Source organism: Malania oleifera, chromosome 5 (assembly GCF_029873635.1).
Source record: "Malania oleifera isolate guangnan ecotype guangnan chromosome 5, ASM2987363v1, whole genome shotgun sequence".
Lineage (NCBI taxonomy): Eukaryota > Viridiplantae > Streptophyta > Magnoliopsida > Santalales > Ximeniaceae > Malania > Malania oleifera.
Window position 1 is genome coordinate 37,006,559 of NC_080421.1, and position 15,649 is coordinate 37,022,207.

At 36.4% G+C, this 15,649-nt stretch overlaps 2 protein-coding genes across 2 annotated transcripts; both read right to left on the reverse strand.

Moving 5' to 3' along the window:
* Positions 1-4,281: 4,281 nt before the first annotated feature.
* Positions 4,282-6,857, reverse strand: LOC131156158 (low affinity inorganic phosphate transporter 1-like). The gene is made up of 2 exons (XM_058109618.1): positions 6,790-6,857; positions 4,282-6,208 (listed from the first exon to the last, which is right to left on the reverse strand). Exon 2 carries the CDS (start codon positions 5,417-5,419, stop codon positions 4,568-4,570), a length of 852 nt encoding a protein of 283 aa, XP_057965601.1. The 5' UTR covers positions 5,420-6,208; positions 6,790-6,857; the 3' UTR covers positions 4,282-4,567.
* On the reverse strand, positions 5,432-15,253 carry LOC131155927 (probable inorganic phosphate transporter 1-7). The gene is made up of 2 exons (XM_058109385.1): positions 15,052-15,253; positions 5,432-6,180 (listed from the first exon to the last, which is right to left on the reverse strand). The coding sequence occupies exons 1-2, from the start codon at positions 15,251-15,253 to the stop codon at positions 5,432-5,434; spliced, it is 951 nt and encodes a 316-aa protein (XP_057965368.1).
* Between the last annotated feature and the right edge of the window lie 396 nt (positions 15,254-15,649).

The window sequence follows — 15,649 nt, forward strand, 5'->3', positions numbered from 1 at the left end:
ATAATTAACACCACTGAAAATAGGAGGTCGTGTGGAAGATGGTTCCTTAAGGAAAGGGGTCACGGAGTTGTGAGCCATATTTGCTCTTTTGCAAATTAAAAGCTAGTCTATGCTATGTAGCCCTGATACCAATTGTTAACTTTACCGTGATCCCAAGAGGGGGGGATGAATTGATATTTTTAAAATTTAAGCCCTAGGTCAATCTCCTAATACTGTATATTCACAACCTTATGGTCAATCTAGTGCAAGTAATGTAAATGTATACTAGAAAGTAAATGAAACAAATTAATCAAATATGCATGCACCAGAAAGAAGTAAAGTAGAGTCGACACACAGAAATGTTATCGAGGTTCGGCCAATTGCCTATGTCCCCGCCTTAGCTAACAAGCACAAGGATTACCACTATAATTTGCTCACTTAAACGGGTGGAGCGGTACCTAACCAAACTAGGTCAATTAGCACAAGGCTGACCTCAACCTTTACAACAATCCTTACCAAGTTGGATTACCGCCCCCTTAGGTCATGCCTGGAAACACTCAGATTTTACAATCAAATTGTATAGAAGTAGTGCTTTCACGTAAAGCAGATTTGTACCCGAATATGCACAATCACATACACATCAAAAGCATGGATATAGTGTAAGCTCGGTGATGCAAGATTTGTTCAATCAATACTCAACACAGTATAATCAATATGAAGCTCAAGAATATTCAACATAGTATAATCAGTATAATGCTCAAGAGTATTCAATACAAGCAAAGTCTTGGAATCTAGACAAAGCATTTCAGTAGCACATCAATATTCCAAGTATACTAAACAGATAATCAAACTAGCTCCAAAATGGTTTTCCTCAATGAAATAAGCACAATACTAGTTTAAAAAAAATACTTGCTTGTTTGAAAAATTATTTGCACATCAAAAGCAAAGCTAATGGAAACTTGCTATGGAATGCAAATATCCCAAGCTTCCTTGGTTTAATCCCACACAAGATTTATAATGGAGAAATCAATGGGATAAACCTAAGCTAAGCTCCCAAAAAGATAATCTCAAGTACACACACAAGTGGGAGTATTAGCAAGAGACAACAATCACGTTAACACAAGAGAAGCTCTTACAATCTCAGTTTTTGTCAAATGGATGCAAGTTTGAGAGTATTTGGGCAAAAAGTGATTTTTCAGTAGACAGAATTTTTGGCTTAATCACTTTGCTAATCTTGCCCTAATCATGCAAATGAAGGCATATTTATAGTCAGGTGAAAAATTATAACCATTCGGGATAAAATGGGTATTATTAAAAAAGTCTCAAATGATTAAAATCCAATTAGACCTAGTTAACCCAGTTTTACCACAATTAATTTAATTTTAACAGGCTAGGGTTTGGGTGGCTGAACCTAGGTTCGGTCGCCCGACAAGACTCAATTTAAAAAGTTTTTCAAATAAGTTCGGTCGCCCATATTACCCTTCAGCAGCGCAAATCAAAGTCAGTAGCAAAGCTACGTAACTTCGGGTGCCCAATCAAACATCTAGTGGCCCGAAACCATGTGTTCAGTCGCCCGGGGGTCTTATTGAACTGAAAGCATCGGTCACCTAAGTTGGTGAACAGTCCCTTTCGAGGGGTTCGGACGCTCGGAGAAGATATGTATATTTAAGGTTCGGTCACCCGAGGTCTGGTCAACATTTTGACTTGTCAACGTTCGAGCACCCAAGGAGTTTTGTACTCCAAGGGTTTGGTCGCCCGAGCCCTCTTGACTTGCTTAGGTTTGTTCAATTTTGAGCATAATTATAACACACGCATATATTTTATGCTATGTGTGTGAGTATTGGAGCCTAAGGTCTTGCTATGGTCTAATTGAGCTTACGCTATATCCTGTATGCATGATGTGCAGGTAAAAACAAAACACACAAACCACATCCTAGGTTACTATTACAGACCCATATTACAGACATTAAATTTACAATTACAAATTACAAGTCTTCGGGGTCTTCATGTTTCTTCTAATGTCATTCCTTGGGATATTTATTTGAGCTTGCACAAGCACTTGACAATCATCAAATATCATTATTTGTCATTATCAAAACCGGGTGCAACCTATAAGGTCAACATACCAGTAGAAAAGACCCCCATTGGATGTAAGTGGGTTTATAAAGTGAAGCATAAAACTGATGGTAGCATTGAGCGCTATAAGGCTTGTTTGGTTGCAAAGGGTTATACGCAATGTGAAGAAATTGATTATCAAGACACTTTTTCACCAGTTGTCAAGATGAGCATTGTAAGATCAATTTTGGCTTTTGCAACCATTCATAATTTGTATTTGCATCAACTAGATGTAAATAATGCTTCTTTACATGGGGACCTTGAAGAAGAAGTATACATGACTCTTCCTCCAAGCTATCATACTTCCTCAAAGTCACAAGTTTTGCGTTTAAACAAATCTCTTTATGGTTTAAAATAGGCACCGAGGCAATGGTTCTCCAAACTCTCTAATACTTTGATTTCTTATGGTTTTATTCAATCTGAAGCATATCAATCTCTGTTCATCAAGAAAACTAGCACTTTTTTCATTGCTCTATTGGTTTATGTGGATGATATTATGCTTGTTTCTAATGCCGCATCACCTATTGTACAATTCACATCATTCTTAAATGCCCAGTTCAAATTGAAGGATTTAGGTTCTCTAAAATATTTTCTTGGCTTGGAAATTTCTCGAGCAAAATAAGGTATTTCTTTGTGTCAACGAAAATATGCATTAGATTTGCTAAAAAATGTTGGCATGTTGGCAGCAAAGCCAGCAAACTTCCCAATGGATCCTCATTTAAAACTCTCTCGATATGAAGGTGATTTATTGACTAATATTACCCATTATAGAAGATTAATTGGTAGATTACTTTATCTCATAGTTACAAGACCTAATATTTCTTATTCAGTACAAGTTCTTAGTCAATTCTTGAATGAACCAAGAAAACCTCATCTTGATGTTGCCTTAAGGGTTTTAAGGTATATTAAAGGTGCACCATCACAAGGGTTGTTCTACTCCAGCTCTTCTTTAACACATCTGTAAGTTTTTTCAAATTCTAATTGGGCTGGTTGTGTTGACACTAGACGTTCAGTAACAGGGATTTGTGTTTTAATAGGCAATCCCTTATGACTTGGAAATCTAAGAAACAGACAATACTGTAGAGTCAAAATATAGAGCTATGGGTATTGCATGTTCTGAAACTGTTTGGATGCTGCAACTCTTTCGTGGGCTTGACATTCCTCATTCACAAGCTGCTTCCTTGTTTTGCAACAACAAAGTAGCCATCCACATCGCTGCTAACCTAGTATATCATGAGAGAACAAAACATATCTAAGTGGATTGCCATTTTATTCAACAACTCATTTAACGAGGTGTTATCAAAACCGACCATGTCAAAACAACTTGCCAATTGGCTGATATTTTTACAAAAGCACTGGGTTCTCAACCTTTCAACAACATTTTATCCAAGATGGGTATTCATAATATCCATACTCCATCTTGAGGGGGCGTGTCAAAATACATTCTGTTATTAATTGTTGTTGCTAAATGTTATCAGTTGCTGCAGTAGTTGTTTTTCACATGCTGTTGCTACTCTGATGCAACTAACCATTTCTTGTTTATGTTTAGTTATTCAGTTGTTGTTTAGTTTTTTCTGTTTTTGGTTATTTAGTTATTTTGTTTCGTGTGTATATATATACCCTTCTGGTACAATGAGAATAATAAGAGAAGAAGAAGATTTCTCGCAGCTCTATCTGTATGTTTTGGTTTCTTCTTCATTCTTTCATTCTTCACTGTAATCCTTTGTTTTTTTTGTAAAAATATAAAAGAAAAAATATGATTAGTATATTTTTAAAAAATTTTATTAATGTTGGTATCTCTGATGTGTCATATTTTCATTTATTTAAAATTGTTGTATTATCATGCTGCTAAGGGGAAGAGGACTGCAAGTAACACAGCCATTTTATACCGGGTCTGCAAAAAGCCATTTTATGCCTAGGACTGCAAAAACTCGTTTTGGACGAGTACATTATGCTAACTAGTTTGCCAAAAGAAAATTTTCAGCTTCTTTTTACTCTCACTTTCTTTTCAATCCCTCTTGACTTTCTATCACTTCACTTTTTTTCTGTCATTCATACCAATGATTTTCCCCACTTTCCAACAGTCTCCATAAATTTGCACACAAGATCAAAATTCTTTAGAAAACCAAGCAAAACAAATTCAACACGGCCGCACCAACTGTGCTGCAGGCATGAACACACACACCATACTGAAATTTTATCATTATTCAGTTCACTTGATTTTTTTCTGCACAGCAAAGCACCAGAGAATGAATAAAAAAACAAAAACAAAAGCCTAAAACTACTCTAATATTCTTCAAACCCAGAGAGAAATGCAGAAGACACTTGAACAAACTAGGCAGGTACTACTAAGCCGGAAAAAAGAAAAGAAACAATAGAGCCTTTTATTAACCAAACTTAAAAGACACCGGCTGTCCTGTTCTGGGAAGAAGCAGCCTCCAAATCCACCGCACCACCTTCGTCATTCTCTTGCTCACGGCTCACCTGAAATCTCCTCCAAGGATCTTCCATTGGGCTCTGGAACCAAGAAAGTGAATAGCATGCCCAAGAAGTTGATCACTCCCAACACAATTAGTGAGTTCTTCATCCCAATTCCTGCAGGGTACCCTGCATCCGCCTTGGTCTTGTCCTGATTCTGAGCCAAATACAAGAACCCAAATGCACCCACTATCGCCCCAGCCTTCCCCGACGCCGCCGATATCCCGTGGCAAGTGGACCGCAGCCTCGCCGGGAAAATCTCCGCCGGCACCACAAATGTTGTGGCATTGGGCCCAAAGTTCACGAAGAAGAAGGTCAGCGAATACATGATCACAAACCCAATTCTGTTGTCCTTGTGCGTCCAGTGATCATAAGGAATTGCTAATGCAAACTTGAACGCTGTCATGAAGAAGAATCCCATCAGCTGGATGACAAACCTTCCGATTTTGTCGATCAAAGCAACCGTAAACCAGTAACCAGGGACAGCACCGCACAGAGCGATAAGGGTCTGTGCCCTTGCAATTCTATAAACCTCCTCGAGGGCATTCATGGTCTTCGCCGGAGGGATCCATCCGACTGCGCTGAAAATGTCTTTCTGGAACAGATTTTGACTGTAGAACGCAACGTCCAGAAAGAACCAGGTGCTTGCAGTTCCCAGCAAGTGCAGGCCGTGTCGGCGAAGAAACTTCTTGGAGAACAATCCGAAGGAATTGGCTTGCTTCACTGCCGCGTTCTCCACTTTCTGGGGCTCTGCCTCGATGTCCGCTTGCAAAACCTTCGACATATCCGCTGCAGCCTGTTTCGTGTTCTTGGCGACGAGTGCCGTGTACCGAGCAGTTTCGGGCATCTTCAACCGCCACTAGTAAGTGAGCGCAGCCGGGATGGCTCCCACCATCAAAATGATGCGCCAAACATAGTCCGCCTGGGAGACGGTGGAGGCACCCGCATCGACCTGATACGCCGGGGCAGGGAACCCGGCGTTGAACGCAGCCGAGATCGCAATGCCGAAAATCCCGCCGGCCAAAATCCCAAAGCCTTGCATCGCAAAGACCGCTGCGATGAACGCCCCGCGAGTCTTCTTGTTGGCGTACTCCGACATAATTGTGGCGGAAAGCGGGTAGTCGCCTCCAATGCCAAACCCGAGCCAGAAGCGGAAGAAGCAGAGGGTAGCCATCACTGCTTTTGGGTCCATCCCCATTGAAAGACCAGAGGCTATGGAGCCAATCACCATGAGCATAAGGGTAATCCCGTAAACCTTCTTCCGCCCCAGTTTGTCACCGAGCCAGCCGAAGAAGAGCTGCCCCGCCAGAGTGCCGCACAGGGCGACGCCGTTGACGGCGGTGGATACATTGGGAGGCAGAGTCCCGGGCTTCTTCGCCCCGTCCACATGGTAGTAGATTCGGCCCAGCAGTTTTGTGACGAGGGAAATGCAGAAAAGATCGTAAGCATCGGTGAAGAAGCCCATTCCGGCGATCACGATTGCCGTAAAGTGATACCATTGAGTTTTCGCGATGTCGAGCGCATTCAGCACCTGCAATTGTTCCTTGGCCATGGTCTTCTTCTTCTTTTTCTTCTTCTTCCTCTTCGTCTTCCTCTGTGACTTTCCTCCTGGAATAACCCCCCTGTGATCTTATATCTGCAACAAGATAAATGGAGGGGAGCGATTACACCGTGATTCGTGACGAAATCGTGTGAAAAAAAGGTATAATATCAGTATCCCAAAAGCATAAAATGTATAGTGAAAATAGCATTAAATTTTGGCAAATGATTAACATTGACACATGACAAGTAAAGATTTAAAAAAAAAAAAAAATCTACACATAAGAAGTGACGTGAGAAAAAAAAAAATCCTAAAGATGACTAAGGAAAAAAATAATCAAAACGAAAGAATGAAAAGAGCACTGAATTTAAAATTTGTAAAAATAGAGATTTCAATTTTTGTAGAAAAGGGTTCCTTTATATTTGGTTTCTTCCTTGATTTCAATATTTTCAATCAAATATAAGAGAAAGATAAAGTCTATAATCTCATTATTATTAGTTTTTTTTTACATTTAATATGATTAAAAAAATAAGAATTAGAATGTAACTATGCTCCTATATATGTGTGTATTCTCGTGTGTGTGTGTGTGTGAGAGAGAGAGAGAGAGAGAGAGAGAGAGAGAAAGAGAGAGAATGTTATAAGAACAAAAATATACATAAGAAAATTTTGATACTGACCATTTTCTATCTATCTCAACAATGTGTGTGAAAAAGAAAGAGGAGAGAGTGAGTAAAGAAGAAAAAAGGAAGAGGAAGAAGTTGATGCAAAATGGAAGGCGTAAGGATATGAATTTATATGCACTAGACTCTTTGCAACAAATTAGAATCTCTACTAGTATATTCCTTTATATTTTCGCTTCTTTTAACTAGGACAACTCATTCTTTTTGTTGTGAGCCCCTTCATTCGCTGCTTGGGCCTACCACGCCTTATATATGCAATCATTTATATTTTAAAATTATCAAAGGTCCTTTTTTTTTTTTAGTAAAGAAAAATTCTATAGCATGCAAATACCTTATTATTGATTGTTTGATTGATATATTATATACATCCATTTGGATGTTTGGTGTACATGCTCTATGATTTTTTTTTTATTTTTTATTTTTTACTTTTGATAAAAGAGGGCGGCACCTCCTTTGTTTATTAGAAAACTCTTCACTTATGACGGAGGAAAATTGTAGCTTCAACAAAACAAACTACAAATAGATAACCACTAAACAACTCTAAACAAGTTTAGAAAAAATCAAAACCTTAAAACAAACCTAAACCCACCAAACAAAAAACGAGAGATTGAACTAATGACGAAAGGAAAATAGCAATTATTATCAATTATAAATTTTAAAATCAATAGTAATTATTTTTTATTATTTTAAGGGAATAATAGGCATGACCATTAAATGTTGCCTAAGAATTATAACCTTAGAAATTTTTAAATGTTTCTCAATTTTACCTTACTCATTTTTATTTGATTTTCTTACCATAATTTTATTTTTAGAATTAGAAACTATATTTTTCTAAATCAAGTTGATTTCAACACATGCTTACACGGTGTGACGCAACATTTTACAAGGGTAATTAGTCATTTAGCACTTATCATAAAGAAAGATGGCTATCAAATGTGTGAATAGAGTGTCACTCACTCCAATTGATTTTTTTTAAGGGAATGCTTTAATTAAGAAAATATTAATTAATTAAATTATAATCATAATTATTGCTTGATATAAATACATGTGTGAAAAGAAAATTAAATTTTTGTATAAAAGACATTTACTTCTAATATTGAAAAGATTCGAACCTTTATGATTTTTTATAAACTTCATAAATCTCTCATAGCATTTGATTTTTGGGATAATGAATTCTTACATTAGGAGCTCAAGTACAAAAAATTTTAAACTATTATTTACTCTTTTTTTTTCTATTCTTGACATACTTGAAATTACATTAATATGGTTCAAAATTTAGAGTACTTAAAAAAATATGTAAAAAGTGCAAAATCCAATTATTATGGTGAATTTCTTTCAAATGCAAAATCTATTTATTATGTACATTAGGAGGTTTATTGGATTTTAAAATGTTCTTAGAGGTAATCTGCAACTTTTTGCTACGTGCTCATGTTGCCATTAAATAGGTGGGATTTTTTTGTAGATAAATTTCTAGGAAAAGCTACCCTCAACCTAATTATTGAATCTTGGCACGCAAAGATTGAAGTTTTCCACCATGTGAGTGGTTGGATTATCTTTAAATTTTGTAGTGAAAAAGACATGTTTCAAGTGCTTACCCTTACCTTGCATTTGGCCGTCCTCTGTTGCTTAAAAGGATGTCAGACTTGTTTCAATTTGATATGAAGAGTCTAAGCACTCTCCTAGTTTGGATTTAGTTGAGAAATCTCCCCCTTGAACTCTGGTCTTTGAAGGCTTTGGGGAAAATTTGCTCTTTTTTGGGTAAACCTGTGTATGCAGATAAACTTATCACTTGTAGATACCCTAATTTTAGCTAGACCCTCCTAAGAAGACCCGATATTGTAAGAATTGACGTTAAGTCCTGGACAAAATCCCATTTTTAAAAGTAAGACCCTGAATTCCGTTTAAATAATTCAAGACTCGTTAGTGTCAATTTTATATCCCCGCTTGTATAGTCTTAGCATAGTTTTTCTTAGTTCATAAAGAACTTTCTCAAAATTAAACCCTTTGAGTCCTAAGTTCTTAAAATTGAGTCCTGATACAGTTGTCTTAGTTGTTTTTTTTTAAGTTCCTTAATTTAGTCTTTCAGTTCTGCTCACTGGCTAAAATGTGTGAGTTTTTCTAAACTCGGGTTCCTTTTAGGAGTCATCATAATCAAGTTCCTCAAATCTTCAGATTTAGTTTCTTCTTTTGAGTCCTACAATTTTAATCAAGTATGTATGAATTTCTTTTGAATTTTTAGTTTAAGTCCGAAAAAGTCTTTCAAAATTATAAGGTTGAGTCCCGTAATTTCAAAATCGAGTTTGTTTAAGTCTTAAGGTTATACTTTCTGATGAGTCACTAAAATATATGATTTTAGACCGTCATTTACCTTTTTTAATCCTCATTTTAATATGTATTTACCCAAAGTTGTCATTGTTCAGAGTTATGCAAGGTTTGTTTGTCTTTTTAGGAAAAATAGGTCAAAACCATAGAGTTAGGCATCACAAGAAGCCAAGGAAGATTTGGAGGATTCAAAGCTTGAATTCAAACATTCATCCAAGCTCTAAAAGCTTCAGATCATAAATAGACAAGAAGATGACACTCGACCATGTGGCGTGACCAGCAAACCACAGGGGCGACTTAGTCTTCCACTACAAACTCCAATGTTCAGACTAAGATCAAAATGTTGTAAGGTTCAACCAAATGCGCGACCAAGTGACACCCTGGAGCGACCACGTCGAGATACTGAGATAGAACTAAAATTCAGAAATACCGAGAGTCTTGACAAAGTGTTCAACCAAGAGACCATCCGGGGCGACTGTGTCTAGATACTGAGATTTCCTAAAGATTGAGATACTTCAATTCTCGACGATCAACTCGACCATCAGGACCCTAAGGCGTGACAAAGTCGAAGTCATTAAAGATTTGAATCCCTGACTGCCCACGAGATCCAATTAGGGCGCGCACAAGAATGCTAGAGGAGCGACTTGGTCGATAGTGACGATCTGCTACGCGAGATTTGCTACAAACTTTCCTAACTTGTAAAACAACCCTTGTAAACCCTAGAGCCTATAAGTATTCACTACGAACACAAGCTCTAGGTTCCTCTTTGGCCTCTCTTAGGTTAGTAACAAACCTAGGAAGTTATTAAGAGCCAAGTTAGAATAGGGGTAGAGTAGTTTCGGTTCGTGTATAGTGTGTTCGACAGCCTGTGACAGCCGGCGGCAGTCATACAACAGTCGTGTATATTAGATGATCTCCTCTTGTACTTTTGGCGCTAGTGACATACATTTTGAATGCTAAAGGGATGATTTTTTACTTATGCTTTCATTTACTATTTTCAATTTACTGCTTCCCATTTACTTGTTGTGTGTTTGATGAAAGATTACAGATAAAGATAAGCACTGCTACGTATCAGTCAGAGGGAAATAGTTGGCCACGGAACCGCAGAGGTGTTCGTTATCATTAAGACAGGGTATACTCCAGTTCCCAACTATACTCCGGATGGTTGGTGCACCTTTGCTACCTTGTGCCCTCGATCGCCCCTCTCCCGCTTTGGCCTGCTCGGGTTAGTACTTCTATGAAATCTGGATGAGCGTAGTTAGAAGTGAAAATAGGATATAGTTCCTAGGAGTAGGGTGAATTGGGTTTTAAGAAATTTATGTTCTCTTTTTTTTTAAAGTTCTTGTATTATAATAATAAAAAAAACCCAAACACAATCACAGAGTACGTGTAAAATAATCAATCCAAATCAACCACAATCAATACAAAATAACCAAGCACTTGATTCTTGTGACAATAGCCCTGTAGTAATATGCAATGCTTGTTGGATTTGTATAAGCCCTGTGTTGAAATTCATGATCACACTTCTTCCCAAGGTTCGATTTTTAAATAAACCTTTGGTTTAATAAGTTTAGGATGGTCAACCAACATAGTCCCTTTCAATTTTAGCAATCAATGTTAATTAAACCAAAACAAACTATCTTCCAATCTATTTAATAACCAAACACTCAGAATTCAGAAATTATAAAGCATCCACGCAATTTGTAAAATATGTTGAAAAGTAAAGAGTAGGGAAGAGATAGAGGAACACAAGGTTTTACGAGATTCAACTTATACCCAGCTTACGTCCTCCCTTTTGGAAAACCACCAAAGGATTCATTAGGTCAGTTCTTTTGCCAGGCGGAACAACACCATTTACAACACTCCTTCGATTTGGCTAGAGCCCGCCTTTCCAAACGATATCCCCTCACTTGGCACAATGATCCAACAACCTTGAATTGTCTAGAAACAATAAACAAGTAGAGAAAATTTTGTGTACTAGAGACACTCTTACAACAAAGCTGGTTAGTGTAATATTTAGCACAAATATACTTCAATGTAAATCAATATAAAGAGATTGAAGCTCAATTTAATTTAGATCACCAAATTTATCTTCCGTGTATTGAAATATTTAGACTTTGAAGACTCAAATTCGGAGTTGGGATCAGCAGTAATTATATAATGATCGTAGGATGAGCGCAAAAGAGATTGAGAGCTTTGAGAGAACTTTGTTTGCTAGAAAATTTCTTGGCGTAAAAACTCATTGTAGTTAGGGTTATTTATAGATGTTTAAAAGATAACTCCTTGCCCCCCAAGTTTGCTTGGACTAAACATCAAGTTTTCAAAACGAGTAGAGCCCAAGAAATCTGAAATTATGAATAGCTTCCCAAGAATGGGGGGGGGGGGTGGGGGTGAATTGACTTTTAAAAATTTCTTTTAATTCCTTTTTAGAATTCTTAAACTTATTTTATTTCTTTTAACCAATTTGTGACTGATTTGTTTAATTTGTTAAGCACTCAAAAACTTAGTTTCTTTACTTAATCCTTAACTATACAAACATCCAATCATTCAATCAAACCAATCAACTATAATTAGAAAGCAAACAAACAAGTCAATACACAACACTTATGCAATATAAAAACTCAAAATGGTTGTTTGTTGATAATAGCTAAATTTGAACCAAGCCCTGTAGTGAATGAGAATTTATGTTTGTTGATGTAAAGTCCTATATAAATGAATTCAATCACTCTTTCCAAATATTTAGAACTCAAATAAACTCTTGGTAAATTTATCTTTGGGATGTTAACCAAGAAACGTACTTTCGTATGGTTCCGCAAGATATGGTGTAACCAACGTACTCCCTTTCGATTTCCGCAACCCAAATCAAAATTAAACCTTAAGTTTGTTTGATTTCCAAATATACGTAGTTTATATGATTTTCAAATTTAAACCATCCACGCAATTTAAATATGCACTGAAAATAAAGAATAGGGAAAGAGAGAGTGAGACAGGGATTTTTACGAGGTGGAACAAAACCTGATTACAAGCGATACCCCACGCTCAAGAAATCCTTCACTTAGGCTAGAGTCGGCCTCTCCAAACGATGTCCCCTTGTTCGGTCACTCCTTTAGGCTAGAGCCTGCCTCTCTAAGCAATATCCTCTTGCTTAGCCAACGATCCAAATAATATTGGAACGTCAAAGAACTACAAGAAAACAAGATATAATTTGCGTACAAGTATACTCTCTTAAAGAGCAAGTTAGTACAATTTCAGAACTATATACTTCAATGTAAAATATCAATAGGAAGTAGAATGAAACTCAAGTGTAGAATTCACCAATATCCTTCTTAGATGAGGATTAATAGTAGGAATTCAAGGAGGAAGGATTAGCTCTTCAGAATATCTCAGCAAAAGAGTTTTGCAATAAGTGAGCAAGATAACTTGTAAGAACAAGAGTGCTTTCAGCTTCTCAAAACAGAATTTTCAATTCTTGGATGTATTTTGATTTGCAAAACCATGTATATATAGGCTTTCAAACTTTTTTCCATGTTGCAAAAGTTTCCTTCAAGTGTTTCCCAAAATTTTAAAAAGTTTGGAGCTCAAACGACTATTTTTTAAAATATTAGATTTTAAAAAATTTTCCCATTGAACAGTGTTTAGATGTCTGAAGGTTCGAGTTCAGTCATCTAAAGTTCCTGAAACCCCTTTAAAAATGTACTGGACACAGGGTTAGATGTTTGAAGAGAGGGTTCAGATGTCTGAGGTGTAGGGTTCAGATGTCTGAAGTGCCGGGTTCAGATGTTTGAACAGCTACTGCCTCTTTCAATTCTGTCTCAAAAATCTTTAGACGTCTGAAGTGACGAGTTCAAACATCTGAGGTGGTTCTGTGTGCTGTTCAGACAGCTGAAGTCCCTCCCGTGAACAGTGTTCAGATGTCTGACAGTAGTGACCCCACTTCAGTGGTTTGGCCATAACTTTTTTTGTATAACTCCAAATTAGGTGTTCTTGGTGTCAAAAGAAAGATAAGAGAAAATACTAAAATGTTAATGTTGAACACGTTTTAAAATAATTAGTTTTTGATAGAGAAAAATTTACCTCAATGCGGATATATAAAAATTGACAGCATTTGGAAAAACTCTTTTTGGTGCTTTTCATTCCAAAAATGATTCTAACTTTTTTAAAATAATTTTTTACCTTATAAAAATATTTTCCAGGTATTTTAAAAAGTATCTAGGTCTAAAAAGTTAAACTAAGAGCTTCAAAATATTTCAAACGATATTTTAAACATTAAAGCACTTACATGAGACTTCTAAAATATTAACATTCTAAGTTCTTGAGTCTTCATGCTTTGTCCTTGGATTGAGTCCATCTTTTCTTCAAACTTCCATATTCTTTGAGCTTTCTCACTTTGCCTTTCTTTTGCTCTTTGGACTTTAATTTGTATTGGCTTTCAACAACTCATTCATGTCCTCATATTCTTCAAGGTTTCATATATCATCTTTAAATCCATGCTTTGACTCATTTAAGCTTCATTTGATCCTTGTGAGCACTTTCACCTTACTTTTTCATATATGAGCCCTGAAATAACATTACTCACACAAATATATTATATTCCATTTGTTTGTTAGCATCAAAATAAGATAACAAGATTTTAAGCCTTGTAAGGCCAACAAAATCCATTTAAAAAATTTTCCCGTTGAGTTTTTAAAAATTCTATTCGAGTGGCAGTCGCCTGCCATGACTTGGTAGTTGCTTGTCATAGTGAAAACTAAACAACCAGAAGACTGGCAGTCACCTACCAAGACACAGGCAATCGCCTGACTTGACCACCTAGGCACCTGAGAGGGCTCAGGCAGTCGCTTGGGACCCTACTGCCTCCTAAGTTAATTCCTTTAATTTTTGCAGTCTACTGCCTATATTGGGAAGTCGTCTGGCTCTCAGAAAATCTCTTCTTTCACTTTGAAAACTTTCTTCCTTTCTTGAGACTTTTATCATTTTGATTTAAAATGTATTTTAAGGTCTTTTAAAAATTTGTTTCTTAGATTCTTTTTTTTTATAAGAGCGTCAATTCAATTTATATTGAGGTTTACATGAAGTACTTACAAGGGGACATCCTTAAAACTCGAAACTTCTTATTTTCATGTAAATCCTTGCTTTTCCATGATCATATATCATCTTTGAGCTTTCAATCAATTTTCATTCTTCAACCTTTTATAAAGTATGTCCATCATGAGCTTTATTGACCTTTGAGTTTGGCTTTGAAATACTTGAGCTTTGTCTGCTTCCTAAAATAGTTTAACTTAAAAACCATATCAAAGTTATCTTGATTTGTTCTCATCAAAATAAGAATTGTAAGTCTTGTTAGGCCAAAAATCTCCCCCTTTTTGATGGTGACAAATCTAGAGCAAAAAGGAGAAAATACTCCTTAAAGTACTCCCCTTTTACAATAGTCATGGCTCCCCCTTTCAATAACCATGAATGAAAAATGTTTTTAAGCATAAAGTACATTCATATTTCTCAAGTATCAAGCATCAAACATATGCATTAAGTATCATCAAGTATCAAAACATAATCAAGCATAAAAACATATGCATCAAGTATGAAAACATCAAGTAGTCAATCATAGTCAATCATATGTGTCTTTTTGCTCTCTCTCAAATACTCTCCCCCTTTGGACATCAATCAAAAAGGAAAAGAGGGTGATCCATCATAAAAAATAGTTAATTTTTGAACTACAAAGTACTTAAGGTCTTCCATAATATAATACAATAAAAAAAATTGGACGATGAAATACATAGAAATACTAATACATAAGATAAGATATCAAAGCAACACAAGCACGTCACTCTGAATCATCCTTGGATCCACTCCCTTCATCTTCTTCTTCTTATTTTTCAAAATTTTTAGCAGATGCATCATCACTAGATGGAACTGAACTGATGTCCATTGGTGTTGTACCTTTAGAAGAGCTAGCCAAATGCTTCTCAATTTTATCAACCCGCTGAGCAAGAGTGGAGTTGTGAGTTTCCACAGTGGAAACCTTCTCCTGAAGTGTACCAATACCAGATTGCATCCCATGGCCGAAGTTCATATAGTGAGTGAAAAATGGTAGAAACCAGGAGGGAGTATCTAGGTATGTCTGTGCTGAAGTAGCTGGCATAGAAGGTTGAGGTCGAGGCTCAGATGTAAGGTGTCAACGACCCTTGTGAAACCAGACTTGAGTGGTTTTCTTATAACTCATGTGCTAAAGAGTTGTGTTAGAAAATACTTCGTAATGGATTTTTCTAATGAAATTGAAAGATGGTGTGAGGATGTTAAAATTTGCAAACACCATATTCAATATCCCAACATATGGTAGAATAATGTAAGAAGCGTTAACTTTCATATTAATCCATTTGATGAGAAGACTAGAAAGATCCAGCTTTTTCCCTTTCAAAATACACCACATGATGAAACAATCTAGAAAGGAAATATGATCATGTGATTCGGATCGAGGTAAGATATTATAAGTAATCAATTTATGCAAAATTATGGCTTGAAGGTTTCAGCTGTTTAT

Bases quoted from the DNA above. Each gene is read 5' to 3' on its own strand.
- LOC131155927 (XM_058109385.1), bottom strand. From the start codon at position 15,253: ATGCCAGCTACTTCAGCACAGACATACCTAGATACTCCCTCCTGGTTT. The intron at 6,181-15,051 runs GTACAACACCAA...GGGTTATTCCAG, and splicing joins TTTGGCTAGCTCTTCTAAAG to GAGGAAAGTCACAGAGGAAG.
- LOC131156158 (XM_058109618.1), bottom strand. From the start codon at position 5,419: ATGCCCGAAACTGCTCGGTACACGGCACTCGTCGCCAAGAACACGAAA.